The sequence below is a fragment of the Doryrhamphus excisus genome, linkage group LG1 (assembly GCF_037039965.1).
Source record: "Doryrhamphus excisus strain RoL-2023G ecotype Guam linkage group LG1, RoL_Dexc_Guam_v1.1, whole genome shotgun sequence".
Classification (NCBI taxonomy): Eukaryota; Metazoa; Chordata; class Actinopteri; order Syngnathiformes; family Syngnathidae; genus Doryrhamphus; species Doryrhamphus excisus.
In genome coordinates this window covers 4110374-4128532 of record NC_136357.1, presented here as the reverse complement: position 1 = coordinate 4128532, position 18159 = coordinate 4110374, and the positions used below count along the sequence as shown (strand labels likewise).

At 40.9% G+C, this 18159-nt stretch overlaps 1 protein-coding gene across 1 annotated transcript; it reads right to left on the bottom strand.

The window, feature by feature from the left end:
- Positions 1–1044: 1044 nt before the first annotated feature.
- Positions 1045–17450, bottom strand: rassf8a (Ras association domain family member 8a). The gene is made up of 6 exons (XM_058074909.2): positions 17144–17450; positions 9226–9425; positions 7599–8392; positions 7319–7516; positions 5193–5337; positions 1045–2690 (listed from the first exon to the last, which is right to left on the bottom strand). The coding sequence occupies exons 2-6, from the start codon at positions 9326–9328 to the stop codon at positions 2569–2571; spliced, it is 1362 nt and encodes a 453-aa protein (XP_057930892.2). The 5' UTR covers positions 9329–9425; positions 17144–17450; the 3' UTR covers positions 1045–2568.
- Positions 17451–18159: the final 709 nt, after the last annotated feature.

The following is an 18159-nucleotide window of genomic DNA, read 5'->3' as shown; positions in this document are numbered from 1 at the left end:
AGAACACATTTCTGTCATAGGCCCATATTTAGTAACAAAGTGGCTGTTTTTATAAAGTCATTTCTGATTTTCGGCAGTATATAGTTTGAATGACGCTTACATTATTGTATATTATTATTATTGTATTGGGTCCGAGTTTTACAGGCATTTGCCTTGGACAGCTATGTAGGGTGAACTTGCATGAACTTTGAACCAGGAAGTTGGTCCGGCCTGTTGGTCTGGTATGTTAAAATAAAGTTGGTTGAAAGCAACAAGTAACATTTTCCTTCTCTGCTTAAGTCACTTTTACTACGGTTCGGATCTGAATAACACTGACAAGTTAACACGATAGCTACGTTGGTTAGGTAGATACTTTATTCATTTAGCTAGCTACCTACCTACCTGACAAGCTAACACGAGGATAGCTATGTTGGTTGCTTGCTTGCACCGACTTGCTTGGCATTTGCACAGAAATCAAACTTAAACCGTATTCATTTGATTTTAAATACTTTACCCTTTCAAAAGGCTGCTGTTTTATTTTTTATAAATGCAGGCTGCGTTTTGTTGCACCAAATAAGGGGCAGGGGTTATGCACTTTCCATTTTGTTGTTTTTTTCGAATCCTCAAAATAAAATTTTACGTTAAAAATCTGATTCCTTTATTACATTTCTTTTATTTCATCAAAGCAATGAATGTCATGCAGTCCTGCGGGCAAAATAAACATTTAATCATGAAAGCTCATTATGTATTTTTAGCCAACTTAGCCATTTTGATAGTAGGCTAATATAGATACATACAGCATGTGTCGTCTTCATTATAAGGCTTTTAATTTTTTGTGGCTCCAGATACATTTGTTTGTTATTTTTTTTGGTCCAATATAGCTCTTTCAACATTTTGGGTTGCTGACCCCTGGGCTATAGTACAATGACAGCTCATTGTAGGAGCTAAACTTAGCCAAATTGCTATCATTAGTCGACTCGACAACAAACATACTCAAAGCATGAAGCGGCATGATATAATGCTTGAAGTCTCTGCAGACAGTCTCCTCAAAAGGAGCCACACAAAGCATTTCATGTAGTTTTATTGAATCATGCAATTCCTATTTGATTGATTCATATTGATTACAGCCATACAAAGTTGGTTTAAAAGTACTTTTAAACTACAATTGACATATTGCATCTCCAGAACATGAGTAAACAGTCCATCACACAGATTCCCTCCCTTTTACAGGTGATATTTAAAATTGATAAAAGTGGAGTTTTACTAAAAAAAAAATGGTGAAACATAAATCGGCTATGATGATGCACGGTGTGGCTCCCATTACACCAACAACCGACCCTGCTTGATTGGATTACATGTGAAGACATTTTACAGCAATAATTATTGACAAAAATATGGTCACAAGGTGGAGAGCACTTACAGCGACATTCAACCATTAAGTAAATATCCACAGATGCAAAATAATTGTACATTTAATGTGGCACTACTACAACTGCCTTCAGGGCAGACTTAATTCTTCACTATCTCCACTAATCAGGGGTGTCCAGAGTGCGGCACGGGGGGACATTTGTGGCCCGCAGCCTGTTTTTTTTATTGACCAGTGACATATTTTAGAAATAAAATGTAACCAAAAATGGGAAAAATACAGCAAAATTTAATGAGTACTAAAAACAAAACTATCTATGAAGCTCATCCTAATTAGAGTCGCGGACAGGAATGCTGGAGCTTATCCCAGATGATTTCAGGCAAGAGGCGGGTTACACCCCATACTGGTCGCCAGCCAATCACAGGGCACATATAGACAAACAACCATTCACACTATGGACACCCCTAAACTACATCCACTCATCACTGAAAACATTAAGGCACTTTATGGAATCTAACATTTGCACATTCCTGGTTTCCACTAATAACTCATTTACCGCTTTGCACATATATGGCTCTAATAACACTGAAATAATGTGCCCCGGTCCCGTTTATCTTTGGTTACAAATTGGGAAAACACAGAATAAAAATCAACCGTAAAAAGAATAAAAAGATGAACTTTACAATACAACCAAACAGGACTTCACAAAGCAAATATTATATACTGCAGGAATAAGGGGCAGTGGAATGCACCATTTTGACCAACAATAAGTCAAATGAGAGCAATATCTGTTTATGCATAGTTTTATCAAGAGTCAGTCAGAGTGCCAGATTGTGATAAACAACATGATTAATCGACAAGTAAGAGCCAGGCATCAGGCGGAGTCAATGTCAACAACTAGAAAATGGATATAATTGGTTGACTACAAAAAAAAGGCCATTGTTTGGAATCATAGAAACTGGTGTAAATCGCTGAGCGGCTGCTAGAGTGACTAAATGACACACTATGAAAGATCCATATTCATGGCCAAACACCCAACTTCTTTGTGTTTGTAGCAAGTGCTCCACGCCTGGGTGGACAAGTCCACTCTTGTTCCTTCACTGGGTCTTCTTACATAAGGTTGTCTTATGTGACAACAGTGCATATTTGAGGTATCGGTACAAAGATAACCAAATAAAAAAGGTTCTGAAGAGGAAGAAGCCATTGTGCTTATCGTCCAAGTGTTACACATAGATGCCTTCTGGGTTCAGACCAGAGCTGAGGGGACTATTTAAGACCCGGAGATGACTGGAAACCTGGTGCATGGTCACGTGACGCTTAAGGGAGCCAGTCAGTGGAACTAAATCTGAAAATGGAAAATATGAAATTAATAACCTCCCCAAAAACACTCATCAACACACCATTAAACCTGATTTAGTTAATCTAATCTAATAATAATCTAATCTAATAGTTAATCTTCAAACAGCTAAAATAATACATAAGCCTAAAAATAAGCAATTAGCTAAAAATGTCATCCAATACTTCTCTACAAGAGAGGAGAAATATGATCTCAGGGAAGAACTACATTTGAAACACTTATATGCTAGGACTACAGTACTACTACTTCGGTACATGACAAAAATAAAAATAACAAAAAAATACGTAAATTATATTAGGAAAGCAGGAAGTGAACAAATGTAACAGTTACTGACTGTAAAAGTACCAGATGGAGGGGTAGGATTTAATAAGCTTTGCTTCTTCCTACTCCTTTTTATTATGTGATGCACTCAATTGTAATCTGATGCATGTTCAAATGAAATAAAACCATTACCATGACTTTTAAATTAATATGACAATTGTAATTTCCACCATTGTGCCACAGAGGGACAGTAATGAGACAAATTGTCAACTGTAGAGACAGGAACTTGATCATCGTGATCCACTTTAACAACAACAACAAGACATTTTACTGTCATTGTCCCAAAGCCCTTTTGTACATTCCTTTTCCCAAAGCCTCTTCATGTTTCACAAGCCTGAACTAGCATACTAATAATTATTTCTCATTGGGTTTTCCTAGTTTCCAGTTTTCGTCAAACCTTTTTGAACAGATTAATGGAAAAAATGTTCAGTTTTCCGGAATCGGTTTCATTATATCCCGGTCCTATTATCATTTACTGAATCAATCATCCAGTGAAGACATGTCTTTTGGACAACCATCCTGGTTCCGATTTTTCTATTTGAATCTGGTTCCTAATGATATTCCATTCCGACGTTTTGTACACGTCCCAGATTCAGACATTAAAGACATGAATCGGTAGGCGTTTAATCATGTTCGTCATGTATCTTCCCTTGCCAAAGTTTTCAACCGGTTATTCTCCGTTGGTATTCGCTGGCTTCTTATCTGTTGCAATTCGGAACTATTTGGTTCATCAAAATAAATAATGTGACAATCCCGGGATAATCACACTCGCCACGTATACATGGACCCAAATATTCCAATTGTATTCGGTTTATTTGTTCAAATGGAAATAATTTAAACTTTGTATACACCTCATTCCGAAAGCGCCAATCCGAATGAATATATAATCGGATTCACAGGGGTGGAATATTCTTTTCCCCAATTCGATTGAGGTATCTTGTACCCGCTCAATCGGAAAGTTGTCAGGCTGTGTTCTTCTTCTTCTGTTGTTTATTGGCGGTTGGCAAGCAGCTTTCGGTGTGCATTACCGCCATTCACAAGTCCAGTTTTTATTTAAAAAGAAAATATATATCTATATAACACCTATATCTATATAAACCAGAGTTTAATTATAAAATATTAGCAAGATTTAATCGTATCTTTTCTTGTTTACATTTATCGCGGGTGCGTTCTTTCAGCGCATGCTCATATATGACGTAACACGCAGCTCGAGATGTTTTTCAATTTTAAAAATGGAGGCGAGCAATCGGCACTGGACTGCTGCGGAAAGTTTGTTTTTGATCCAACTAAATTTCAAGACTGTACTAACAAAAAACTGGCAATACGGACAACAAGTGAAAGAAAAACTCGAGGAAGTCGGTATCACATGTTGTTGATGTTTACGCTTTACTGCGCATGCCCCATTGATTATTCTGTTTGATTATAGCGGCGCATGTAAACAAGAGATTGGAATATTCCTTTCCATGTGTACCATGTTTTTGGAAAATCATTCGGAAAATTCCATTTAAAAACTCCACATGTAAACGTGGCTAATGTTATACTCGAGACTTGATGCCCAACTCATTCCTATGGAAGAAAGACAGAGGTTATCTTGGTAAACAACTATCATTAAGCTGTTTTCTTGCAGAGAGTCATCGTCTTTTCTTAAGCTGATGTCAGTTGATGGAACAGCCTTTTATTGGATTCTGACTGCATTCATGCTATTCAGTGCTTTTTTTGTCTGCTTGTCAGCTGTTCTGCAGAATGACAGGTCTTTGGTCAGACGAGCCCTCCCCAGAAAGTGCTGAGTGTGTGATAGAGGACGTGTGTTACGGGGGCGGCGGAGGGACGGGAGGGGGGCTCACAACAAGAACAGAGGGTGAATGAAGGACTTGAAACTAGCTCCTCCTTTTGCTGCTGTTGGCATGGAGACCATATGTGCCTTGCGTAGTGTGAATAGCACTTTGCGTACACTCTTGACATATGATTACACTATAATGCATCTCTTAGGTCACAGTCATTCACACGGGTCAGACTTAAACGACCCTTAAATCACCGCCTACATGCCATTTCCACAAGGCCTGCTCTCTCTTTGACATTTAAGGTAACAGTGGGAAGTACATGGCCGATATCGTTTTCCTTTATAAACGTATGTCTACCAATTAAATGTGTATAAGAGAAGGACATTACCTATAACACGAGTGCTGCTTGTACATTCATCCTCGGCAGGCTCCGCCGGCAGCACTGTGACCTTGGTGCCAGTTTGCTTGATGAACTGCTGCAGGTTTACCTGCCTGAGCTCCTTGGTTAGCTGTTCCAGCTCATGCTGCATGTCCTGTAATGAAACAGCATGGTTAGAAATATCATTTATTTTATACATTCATTCATTCATTTTCTACCGCTTATCCTCACAAGGGTCGCAGGGATACTGGAGCCTATCCCAGCTGTCTTTGGGCGAGAGGCGGAGCACACCCCGGACTGGTCGCCAGCCAATCACAGGGCACATATAGACAAACAACCATTCACACTCACATTCATACCTATGGACAATTTGGAGTCAACCTAGCATGTTTTTGGAATGTGGGAGGAAACCGGAGTACCCGGAGAAAACCCATGGGGAGAACATGCAAACTCCACACAGAGATGGCCGAGGGTGGAATTGAACCCGGATCTCCGAGCTGTGAGGTCTGTGCGCTAACCACTCATCCTCCATGCAGCCCCACTTTATACATACATATATGGTCAAAATTTGAAATGTCTACAATTAGATTCTGGTTCATCATATCAAGGGAAAAGGGATTAGAACATTTCTCCTAAGCAAATCAAAGAGCTCTGAGGCCTCCAGAAAATAGTTTTTAATACATATGTGACATTAAAAACATCACCAAAGATCTAGAGTGAGTAAATTAAACATGCTCAGGTCGGGCCGGCCTGTGAAGTTCAGTGTAAGAGCAGAATGTCCAAAGCACATGAACGCACCGTCATAAAGAGACTACACAAGTATGTGTACAGAACATCTAATGAAATGATTTGGACAGAGAAACATAGCAACTGTGAAGCACGGGGGTGGACGTGTCCTGGTTTAGGGCTGCTTTAACAGCTCACTAACCTAAAAAAACCCACTACGAATTCTTCATTGTATTTGATAAGGATGCCTGTCGAAAACCGTAGACCATCTGTCCAAATTGAAGCTGAACTGGACGTGGATCAATGACCCATGACATTCCGGTCAATCTGCCATGAAAGAAATAACTTCTGCATACAAAGTAGATGAAATGAGTTTATTTGTATAGCACATCCCAATGGTACAGGCTGCACAGTGGATAATTGGTTAGCGTGCAGGCCTCACAGATAGGAGACCCGAGTTCGATTCCACCCTCGGCCAACTCTGTGTTGCATGTTTGCATGTTCTCTTCGGTTTCTCCCACATTCCAAAAACATGCTAGGTTACTTGGCGACTCCAAATTGTCCATCAATGAATGAATGAATGAATGTTTTCTTTTTTGTTCTTTTCTATCCCCTCCTGCTCAGATTCATCTTCTATGCTGCTTATTACTCCAAATTGTCCATAGGTATGAATGTGAGTGTGAATGGTTGTTTGTCTATATGTGCCCTGTGATTGGCTGGCGACCAGTCCAGGGTGTAAAATGAATGAATTTTTATTTCCTAACAATGTCGAAGTACTGTAAAAATTCATTACTGTCCGCATCCTCTTCGGGCGAGAGGCGGGGTACACCCTGGACTGGTCGTCAGCCAATCACAGGGCACATATAGACAAACAACCATTTGGAGTCGCCAATTAACCTAGCATGTTTTTGGAATGTGGGAGGAAACCGGAGTACATGACAACATATTATGAAGAATTGTTTTCGGAATTAGCCCAATGCCAGGGATGACCGATATTGGCTTTTTATCAATATCCGATATAGTCCAGCACTTTATTATCAATACTAGCACGGTGGTTAGCATGCAGGCCTCACAGCTAGGAGACCCGAGTTCAATTCCACCTCAGCCATCTTCTGTGTGGAGTTTGCATGTTCTCCGGGTACTCCGGTTTCCTCCCACATTCCAAAAACATGCTAGGTTAATTGGCGACTCCAAATTGTCCATAGGTATGAATGTGAGTGTGAATGGTTGTTTGTCTATATGTGCCCTGTGGTTGGCTGGCGACCAGTCCAGGGTGTAGAAAACAGCTGGGATAGGCTACAGCACCCCCGCGACCCTCGTGAGAATAAGTGGTAGAAAATGAATGAATGAATAATATAAACAATACAATATAATATAAACAATATACAATATAAACGTGTTGGTCTCACCTGCACCTTCTTGCTGCTTTGTCCAAGTGACCTGTCCACAGCTCTGCAGCTGCTCTCTAATTGGACAGCTTGTCTCTCTTGTGCTTTCAGCTCAGCTTTAACTCGGAGCGCCTGGGCCCGAGCCTCTGCTTCATTGAGCCACTCAGTCTCCTGATGCTCTCTCTGCAGCCGCATCTCCTCCAGACCAGCTTCTACTCCCTGATGGGGAAAAGCGATTACTTACAGGAAGTTAAAGTAAAAATGAAACAATGTAATGAAGACGTCCTGCAGAAAAACAAACCTGCACCATCGCCAGCTTGTCCTCGATCTCCTTTTCGCAGCCCTGCAAACGACCACGCAGTTCCTGCAGCCTCTCCTCCAGCTGTCTCTCACTCTCCAGCTCAATCTGGAGCTCTGTGGCCCAAAACTCCTCTTCCTCCATCTCTATCTCATTCTTCCTCAGATGCTTCTCCAGTCTGAGAATCTCCTCCATCAGGCCCCCGCCCAAGTCCCCGCTACAACTTGGAGCTCGCCCCCCTTGCACCCTGGCCCAGGCTTTGAGCTCAGCTTCGTAAACCTCCATTTTCTTATCCAACACGCCAAGTGTCTCTCTCTGTAGGCCCACCACCCGGACCAGATCCTCCATGCGACAGGCCCACAGGGTAGGGGGTGCAGTCCCGGTGGCTCCTCCGGCATGGGGGTAAGTCCCACTGTTTCCCAGAAAAAATCTCCTCTTGGTTTCAGCTTCAGTTGTCCGCCCTCCGCTCAGAATCTCCCTCAGGCCTCTGGGCGCTCCTGTAAAGGTGAGTGACTTGCGGCGCGGCTCACGCCGCCGGAGGGAGCGATCATTGGGATGGTGAAGCTTTGCAAGTGGAGGGAGGCTCTGACGATGAAACCCACGTTCAGGCCCCCTGAAAGGCGGCCCTTCTGAGGGTGGCCGTTCGGTCAGGGATGGGCCTGTGCGAAGCAAGATCAGCTGGACGTCGCCTGCGTATTGACCCCAGCTATTCAGAGACGCCACCGGGCTCTCGTGAGGCACAAGATGGCGCTCGGTGTCCCGCCATTTTTCTACCAGAGTGTATCTTCCAGTTCGACCTGTCAACAACACGATAGAGCCTCTTTGAAAATATTCACGAGAAGGACAGCCTCAACTCTTAGCCATTACCACTTGGGCAAAATATAGCCTGGAAATTGGAACTATTCAACACTTCATAAGGCATTTGGGTGAAAAGACTAGAGGAGGGGGCTCTGCTTTGCTTGGCAGGAGAGAAGCATGAGTCATTCTTTCCCTCCTCCAACCCTATATTAGTGGGAAGTGATGTCACAACAGCCTGCCCAAGCACTCCGCTTCCTCACAAAGCCATATGGAACAGAGGTGGGACGTCGGGGGGGTATATGTTGTAGGAAAATGCATGAATCTCAGCAGGAGCTTCGTGTTTCACCTTATGGTTGTCATGGTGATAATTCATTTCAAACATGACAACATTCATTCATTCATTTTCTACCGTTTATCCTCACGAGGGCCGCGGGGGGTGCTGGAGCCTATCCCAGCTGCTGTTTTCGGGCGAAAGGGTACACCCTGGACTGGTCGCCAGCCAATCACATTTTGGAATGTGGGAATACAAAATACAAAATACGAAATAATACAAAATAAAAAGAAAGCTGGTTAGGGAATGCATAGTGCTGCATTCCATTAAAGGTTCACCGTGAGTGGGGTCTGATAAGTGTTGCATTATCAGCACAACATCGCATACACAGAGTGGCGCAGACCTGGAATTACAGCACGTCTACAGACGTGCACATTGTAAACACGATTTAACTACTACTGGTATTTATAATCCACACCACTCACATCCACACACACACACACACACACACACACACGCTCTTTATCTAAAGATGTAGAATTCCTGCAGAGCTTAGCTTACCTATGGCCTGCGCCAGCGCAATCACCACTTCCTGGCAGGTGGTGGCCTCAGTGACCCCACACACGACCCTCTGGACTCCATCTACCCAGACTTTGAGCTCCATTTTGGGTCAAATGTGACCAGGCTTACTGCGGTGTGTTGGCCCCCAACATTCCTGGTGGCTCCAGACATGCAAGCACAGCTGAAGTCGCTGCGGCTACCTTTTGATGAGTCAAGAGAAGAAGAAACAGGAAACGGATGGTCAGGATAGAGTTACCTTTTAAAACAGTCGTTATTTGGTATCGCTATCTATCAGTTGCTCAAAGCAAAAAAATAATTAGTCCAGTCATCTCCTTTATCAGTCATGCCAGGGCCATCTGGCCATAACAATGATGTTTTGTGCCTTTCTATGAATAGGTACATGATGTCTACAGGCGAGCGAGAAGATAGACTGCCAGTAGACTATTCCCAGCCTCAATTCCTGCTTTTGTGCAGAGAGCTACAGGGAAGTGGCAAAAAGACAGAGGGGGAAAATTAAGTGTGACATAACAGGGAGCGTGAAAATGTTTTGTTGCAAAACAGGAAGGTATCCCCAGAGGGGATCACAATACAAGGAAGTGAAAATAGCATTTTCCTCAGTACAATTACACGCACACATTCATCTGATTACTGCTATAGTTTGTTCTTTCTGTTTTCACACTTCTCGGTAAAGAACCAGTTTACATGCACCAGATTCAATTTGATTGCTGTCCAAACGATCCATGCCTCTGATTTTAGTTATTTTAGCAGTATCCAGACAAGGAAAAGGAATACTACATGCAATCTAATATTGGTTACACACATTCAGCAATGTCTATAATACTCTTAGGACTACTTTTAACTACAAAGTAGCAGCTGTAAAAGTGAAGGACTGCTTTTATAGGGTGGATTTAATAAGACTGGAGAATGGATAGAATATATTGCTTTAAATGATTATTAAAAAACCCCTCATGCATTCATGCATGATATGCCAATAACGTTTTCTAAATGTTTTTCCTTTTGTATTGATCGGCAGCCAGCACCCAACTTGACTGGGACTGGAATGTGGTATAATATCTTGGCAGAGGAGCTGTGGTTAGATAAAGTCTTTGCTTGTGACGCAGAACCATTTGAATGTTTACAGTATCATAGAACATGCAGTATCCCCAATCAAGGCTCAAGACCGACTAGTACTAGAACACTCAAGTCACTGTACTGTACTCCTCAATCTGGGACAAAGGCCTATTTTTTAGGTGTGTTATTAAGTCCAGCATCATCTCCTATATTCTGAGTCGTATAATAACTTATTCTTCTATTCCGTACCTTCAACATATTTTGATTGAGACCACGACCCAAATTGCAGACATTTTTCCAACACAAACGTCTTCAACTGAGTGTTTGCAAAGGCGGCTGCTTGAGGGCGCTAACTTTGAACGTGTTGTAAGCATCATATCCCGTCCTCTTACTGCCTCGAGCATGTAAACTGCGCCCCCGGGTGACACAATACGACTCCAGAAAGTCAGTCAAGTGCAACCTCTTGTCAGTCGCCTCTTACATACTTTATAACACGACAACCACCAACATCATTAGACACTATCAGAGAAGGCCAACTTAATGTTAGAATTTCTATAGTACTTATTCTCTTTAGGGGTCAAGCAAGTAAGAATGCATTTTTTTTCCAATTGTGCAATTCCGTTTTACAAAGAACATCTCCTGTTACATGAAGGTCAGCTCCTTATATAATGTATATAAAACACTCATCTCGTGAGAGGGATTCTGCTTCAAGGGCGTCGTACTAGGAGACAATAAAAGGCATGTTTCCATGAAGCTATACCAGTGAGTCAAAAGCTTCTTTTGTTTGCTTCGTGCCCTCGACAGCGGAAGTGAGCCCTGAAAGACGTTTGGGATGCCTCTGAACGCTCGGTTTCAGAGAGTTTTTTCATTCAACTCTGCCTTGTGAGAAATCACTGGCTCCATCCTTATATGGGCGTACCCGAATACAAGCTGTATGAAGTCCTCAGGAGCACTTGGGATTGGGCCCATAGTTGGGCTGTGGGTGGAATAAATTAAAACAGAGCATTATGGAAATCTAAGGAAATACAGCTGGAATAGGTGCAGATTCTGGAAGATCTAGAAAGCTTTCTTCTGCTTCTTCTTTATCTTATTCAGTATTTACGATTAAAAATCCTTTTCTGATGGGTCAACACCAAGGTTGTCGGAGTCGTAGTAGTAGTCATTTTCTACCGCTTATTCTCATGAGGGTCGCGGGGGTGCTGGAGCCTATCCTAGCTGTCTTCGGGCAAGAGGCGGGGTACACCCTGGACTGGTGGCCAGCCAATCACAGGGCACATATAGACAAACAACCAACCATTCACAATTGGAGTAATCAGCGGCATAAAATATGGATTGGAGCAGGAGGGGATAGAAAAGAATAAAAAAGAAAACAGTGCGGGGATAATACAAAGTGATTTGGAGTCGCCAATAACCTAGCATGTTTTTGGAATGTGGGAGGAAACCGGAGTACCCGGAGAAAACCCACACATGCACGGGGAAGAACATGCAAACTCCACACAGAGATGGCCGAGGATGGGATTGAACTCGGGTCTCCTTGCTGTGAGGTCTGCGCGCTAACCACTCAACCACCGTGCAGCCCCAGAATATTTTCTACTGCTTATCCTCACGAGGGTCGCATTAATGTTGGAGCCTATCCCAGCTGTCTTCGGCCAAAAGGCGGGGTACACCCTGGACTGGTCGCCAGCCAATCACAGGGCACATATGGACAAACAACCATTCACACTCACATTCATACCTATGGACAATTTGCAATTTGGAAGCCAGTGATTTATGAAAAACCACAATATAGAGAAGGAGCGATAACTGAACCCACTATTGCAGGAAACAACTTGTACATGTGTGTGTACTAGGAGTAATAGTTTTATCCATTACGGGCATGGCTTTCCACTTGTCAAATTCAGAGCTTTTGTGCTTCTTTTAGCCTGCCCTTAAAAGGCGTTCTAGCTGACGGATGGAGGGGAATAGGAAAAAGGTCACATTGCAGGATTTTCCTGCAGGCACCCAAAACACTGCCACCACTTTGTAAAACCCTTTTTTCGATGTCTTGCTGGGAAGCAGGCATCAAAGATTAGACGCGTAGCACCCTGGAGAAGAACACAAACAAAAAGTGATATTGATACTTCAGCACTGTGACAAAAAAAAACGAATATCAGTGCGTTGACAAATAAAACAACTATCTGATACTGTACAATGCATTTACAAATGGAACCAGTTGCATACATATTCATGCAAAGCACCCACAAATCCCGAGGATGGGGGCAGAGCATTGCGGGGGGGCAGAGTGCCAGCTTGAACTCTGCACGCTCCATTCCTCTGGCCCGTCAAAAGCCACAGTCTGGGGAGATGCCCACTCCCTGATTTGTGGAGCTCATCTTATGCCAGAGAAGCATTTCATGCGATAGAAGACGGCTTTAAAATCCTCTGATATTATCAGCTGCAGCAAACAACGTTAAAACCCTTGTCACCATCGTCTGGAGCAAATTTGTTGTTGACCCAAGATGAATTTCCTCTCAGATCAGTGAGGTGTGTGTGCAGTCCGGATGGTCGTGACTAACCTCCAAGCTGAGTTGGACAGGAAAAGGCTTCAACCGGCCACTGGTGTAAACAAGCTACCATATGCTCATGTGGGTGGTTCATCATGGCTGCCATGCTACTGTAACATACTTTTAATGTAGGAGCTTAAAACACTGGGACTGCGTCTTCTAGGGATTTACAGCAAATCAAACTACACAAAGTAGTGCAGTTTAATACAGTTGAGCTTTATCGGGGGTGGTATTATCGGAGCTGAACAAAACGGGAAAGAGTGACAGTAACTCGAGAGAATTCTTGTTTACAGCCAAGATCTCCATAGCTCTGTAAAGAAAAAAACTAAAAAAAAGCTAAAAAAAGTCTTGTTCCCTGCCAGTTTTGAGAGAGGTATTTTCAGCACAGAGATTTTGTTACACCACTGACAGTTTCAAACAGTGGGAAATATAATAAAAACCATTAATAGTAAAAATTACTGTTACATGCCTGTGAATATTGTCACTAATCCAGGTTATTGTTTTCTCATTAAATAGATTGGAACTGGAAGATAGAGCTCTAAACTTGACAGCACTATCTGAGGGAATACCCGACTATTCTCTAAAGTAGATCCCAACCGAGAACGGTTTCGCAACATAAATTGCTGTCCTTTCATCCCTTCCTAAAAGATTCAATAATGTCCAGAAATATTTCAATATTGAACAAAGCAAAATTTATTCTCAATCAGAAATCACTCCACACTCTTTTTATTGCTCTCAGGTTCTACCATATCTTACTTATTGTGTGGAAATACGGGCTAATAACTATAAAAGCAATCTTCACTCGCTAAAGGTACTGCAAAAAAAGGTCAGTAAGGATAATTCATAATGCTGCCTACAGAGAACATACTAACTCCTTATTTTGAAAATCACAAATACTTCAACTTGCTGATATACAGTAAACCTCGTATATATCGGACTTGGATATATCGGAAATTCGCTCACAACGGACAGGTAAAAAAGAACAAATTTTTCTGTAATGCATTTCCAATAAAAATTCATTGCATATATCGGATTTTTTATAACGGATTTCGCCTATTTCGGACAAATTTCCCTCGCATATAGTATCGGATGGCCGCATCGTGGCCTTTGATCCATCTTTGATCCATGTTCACAGCCAAAGCTGAAGATTATAACATCTTTGTATGAATTACAGACATGTACATGAGCATGTATAACGAGATAAAAAAAAAATTCTCAAATCTGTAGAAATGCCTTCTTGTTGCTATTAGCGAGGTTTAGAAACCAAACGATAAACGTAAGTGCAAACGATAATGACGTCACATGCTATTGACATGTATAGGAACTTGGTGACTTGTCAATAGCCTGTGACGTCATTATCGTTTGCGTTTCCGTTTATCGTTTGGTTTCTAAACCTCCCTAATAACAACAAGAAGGCATTTCTACAGATTTGAGATTTTTTTTTTTTTCGTTGTACATGCTCATGTACATGTCTGTAATCCATAGAAAGATGTTATAATCTTCAACTGTGGCTGTGAACATGGATCAAAGAAAGTTCCCCCATGGCATTGCGCGTCCATGTAATGAATGTGGCGGACATTATCCGGTATACGCATATAACGGATTTCGCTTATATCGGACAAAACCAGTGGGAACAATTGAATCCGATATATCCGAGGTTTACTGTAGTTCAGCTAAAATAATGCATAAGGCTAAAAATAACCAATTACCTAAAAATGTCATCCGATACTTCTCCACAAGAGAGGAGAAATATGATCTCAGAAGAACTAAATTTGAAACACTTATATGCTAGGACTACGTTAAAAAGCCATAGCATTTCAGTATATGGAATCAAACTATGGAATGGATTGAGTAAGACCCTCAAATAATGCACAACGATGAGCCAATTCAAGAAACAATACAAGCAGTTGATGTTTGCTATATCACTATATTGACACTTACTATGGTACCCATTATGTCATTGGATGGTCATATCACCTCCTACTTTGGTATGTGACAAAAATAAAAAAATAAAAAATTTGTGTTATATATATTTTTTTGTGACAACCCCCCCCCCAAACCTTAAACCACATTAGGAAAGCAGGAAGTGAACAAATATAAAAAATAAAAAAATTAAAACAACTTAAACTATATTAGGAAAGCAGGAAGTGAACAAATGTAAAAAAATAAAAAAATAAAAAAAACTATATTAGGAAAGCAGGAAGTGAACACATGTAACAGTTACTGATTGTAAAAGTACCAGATGGAGGGGTAGGATTTAATAAGCTTTGCTTCTTCCTACTCCTTTTGGACATGTGGAACTGTGAACTGATTATGTGATGCATTCAATTGTAATCTGATGCATGTTCAAATGAAATAAAACCATTACCATAATTTAGCCTCTAGCAAATAACTAGCACAACACAGTCATTTTAGGAATTCAGGTTCCTCCATGATCACAGTCACAACCAATTGGTTAATCAGCAATTAACCAATCAGTTTCCCAGATGACTGGCCAAAGGAATTAGTTTTTTTCTTTCCCGGTCCTAAAAAAAAAAAAATCCAGGTTTAAGTCTCATCAACAAATATGTCAAGAGCGCCTGTTAAGAACGCCCTCTGTGAAGCGCAAACAACGGGCATTAGACTGTAGCCAAAAAACGGGCCTTGATCCTTAACAACCGACACTGATAACACGCACACATTCCTAGGTTGTGAGCCCATGACCAGAAGATAAGGATACTATGGGAAACTTTTCTGGGATCTTGTTTGTTACATGGAATAACAAAGGAATAACAAACCATTCATACTGCAGATCCTTACTAAATACTTTCACTACAAACTAAACGGTTTCCAAGACATGGTATGGTGTCTAAGTATGAACTGTTTATTTGTGGTTTTACACCTGGTTGTTGGTGCAGATCTTATCTTATCTGCCCATTGCTGTGTTTGAGGTTCGACCCTAAATGTGCCTCTGCTGTCCGGAATTATAAACTATTAGGCCCCTGAAGCCTCCCCTACTTAAGATGTCAGCACTGGCAGGCGATGGAACATCTGGATGGCACATTTGGCCAGGCAATAATGCCGCCTTTGTTTCTGTGCCATATGCATTGCTCACTGGCCAGCTTTGAACGGGTTGCAGGGACACAGGAGAGACACTGGACGGGCTTTATACGTACATGTCACTTTGTCAAAACATCATCTGGTGTTAAAACACCCATTTCCTAGCATTGGGAGTAGTCACATCTTAATTCATAACATATTTACTTTAACATAATTTCTCTTCATATGTCCTTACAGCTAACAACTAAGGCTAAAAATAACCAATTACCTAAAAATGTCATCCAATATTTCTCTACAAGAGAGAAGAAATATGATCTCAGGGAAGAACTAAATATGAAACACTTCGGTATGTGAAAAAAAACAATTTTTTTTTGTTTTTTAATAAAATAAAAAAATTAACTGTATTAGGAAAGCAGGAAGTGAACAAATGTAATATATATATATCACTATATTGACAGTTACTATGGTACCCATTATGTCACTGTATGGTCATATCACCTCGTACTTCGGTACGTGATAAAAAAAAAAAAAAAATTAAAAAACAAAAAAATTAAAAACAAAAAAATTTAACTGTATTAGGAAAGCAGGAAGTGAACAAATAATATATATATCACTTTATTGACAGTTACTATGCTACCCATTATGTCATTGTATGGTCATATCACCTCGTACTTCGGTACGTGGTAAAAATAAAATTAAAAATTAAAAAACAAACAAAAAAAATAAAAATTAAAAATTTAACTGTATTCGAAAAGCAGGAAGTGAACAAATGTAACAGTTACTGATTATAAAAGTACCAGATGGAGGGGTAGGATTTAATAAGCTTTGCTTCTTCCTACTCCTTTTGGACATGTGGAACTGTGAACTGATTATGTGATGCATTCAATTGTCATCTGATGCATTCATGTTCAAATGAAATAAAACCATTACCATTACCAAAAATGGGGAAAACAAAGATTCAACAGGCTGGATTTGGCAGAAGTTTTTGCCCCCAACTGCCCCATCCCCCCATCAGATGAAGGTGGACTTCATAACAGAACATACTGTGCTCCTGAGTCAAATAAACTAAAGTTGGTTAGTACAGCCAAGACACTGACTAAAGAATAAAAGCACTACTGTTTGATCAGTTTTACTAAAAAGACATGTAACGCTATTTACCTTGACGTATCCGCACTATATATCCTTCAAAGTGAAGTGGAAATGAGAAATACTGGAAGAAATCCAATACTAAACACAATTTCCGCTAGTATTAGTAATATTCCTACCTTAGAGAACGTAGTTCAGTTGAACGAAGTGAAGTTTAGAGACGAAACATCCGTCAGGAAAAATGGAGCAAAAATATGCCCTTCTTCTTCACCATTGCAACCAGCGAACTGCGACAAAGTGATGTTACTCTTTCCGTCCTTTAAGCGCCCTAACCTAAAGTTTGTCTCCGTCTACTCGCTGTGCTTTTATTTTGTTCTCTCGCCAGTGAGCTGCGGGGAGAAAAAAAAAAGCCCTTCTCTCCTCCGCTCCAACCTCTCTCCTCCTCCAGCAGGCTCTCACGTCGCTTTGGAAGTGGGGCACCGCAAGGCATTGTGGACCCTTTAAAGAGAGACGGCACACACAACCACACAAACCCTGCATGCAGGACATGTTGTGATGTGGGAGGTATCCTGCTGTACAGTCATTACCAAAAAGTTTGGAAAATAGTAATGGTTTTATTTCATGTATCGGATTACAATTGAATGCATCACATAATCAGTTCACAGTTCCACATGTCCAAAAGGAGTAGGAAGAAGCAAAGCTTATTAAATCCTACCCCTCCATCTGGTACTTTTACAATCAGTAACTGTTACATTTGTTCACTTCCTGCTTTCCTAATATAGTTTAAAAAAAATAATATTTTTTATATTTTTGTGAAGTACCATTTGAACATGGATCAGATTACAATTGAATGCATCACATAATCAGTTCACAGTTCCACATGTCCAAAAGGAGTAGGAAGAAGCAAAGCTTATTAAATCCTACCCCTCCATTTGGTACTTTTACAATCACTAACTGTTACATTTGTTCACTTCCTGCTTTCCTAATATTGTTAAAAATATATATATATATTTTTTGTGACGTACCATTTAAACATGCATCAGATTACAATTGAATGCATCACATAATCAGTTCACAGTTCCACATGTCCAAAAGGAGTAGGAAGAAGCAAAGCTTATTAAATCCTACCCCTCCATCTGGTACTTTTTACAATCAGTAACTGTTACATTTGTTCACTTCCTGCTTTCCTAATATA

What these genes read in the sequence shown, in the direction of transcription:
- rassf8a (XM_058074909.2), bottom strand. Translation starts at nt 9,328, where the DNA reads ATGGAGCTCAAAGTCTGGGTAGATGGAGTCCAGAGGGTCGTGTGTGGG. An exon ending in TGCGCTGGCGCAGGCCATAG is followed by an intron (nt 8,393 to 9,225) that starts GTAAGCTAAGCT and finishes TGTTGTTGACAG; the next exon opens with GTCGAACTGGAAGATACACT. An exon ending in AAGCAGCACTCGTGTTATAG is followed by an intron (nt 2,691 to 5,192) that starts GTAATGTCCTTC and finishes TTCCATTTTCAG; the next exon opens with ATTTAGTTCCACTGACTGGC.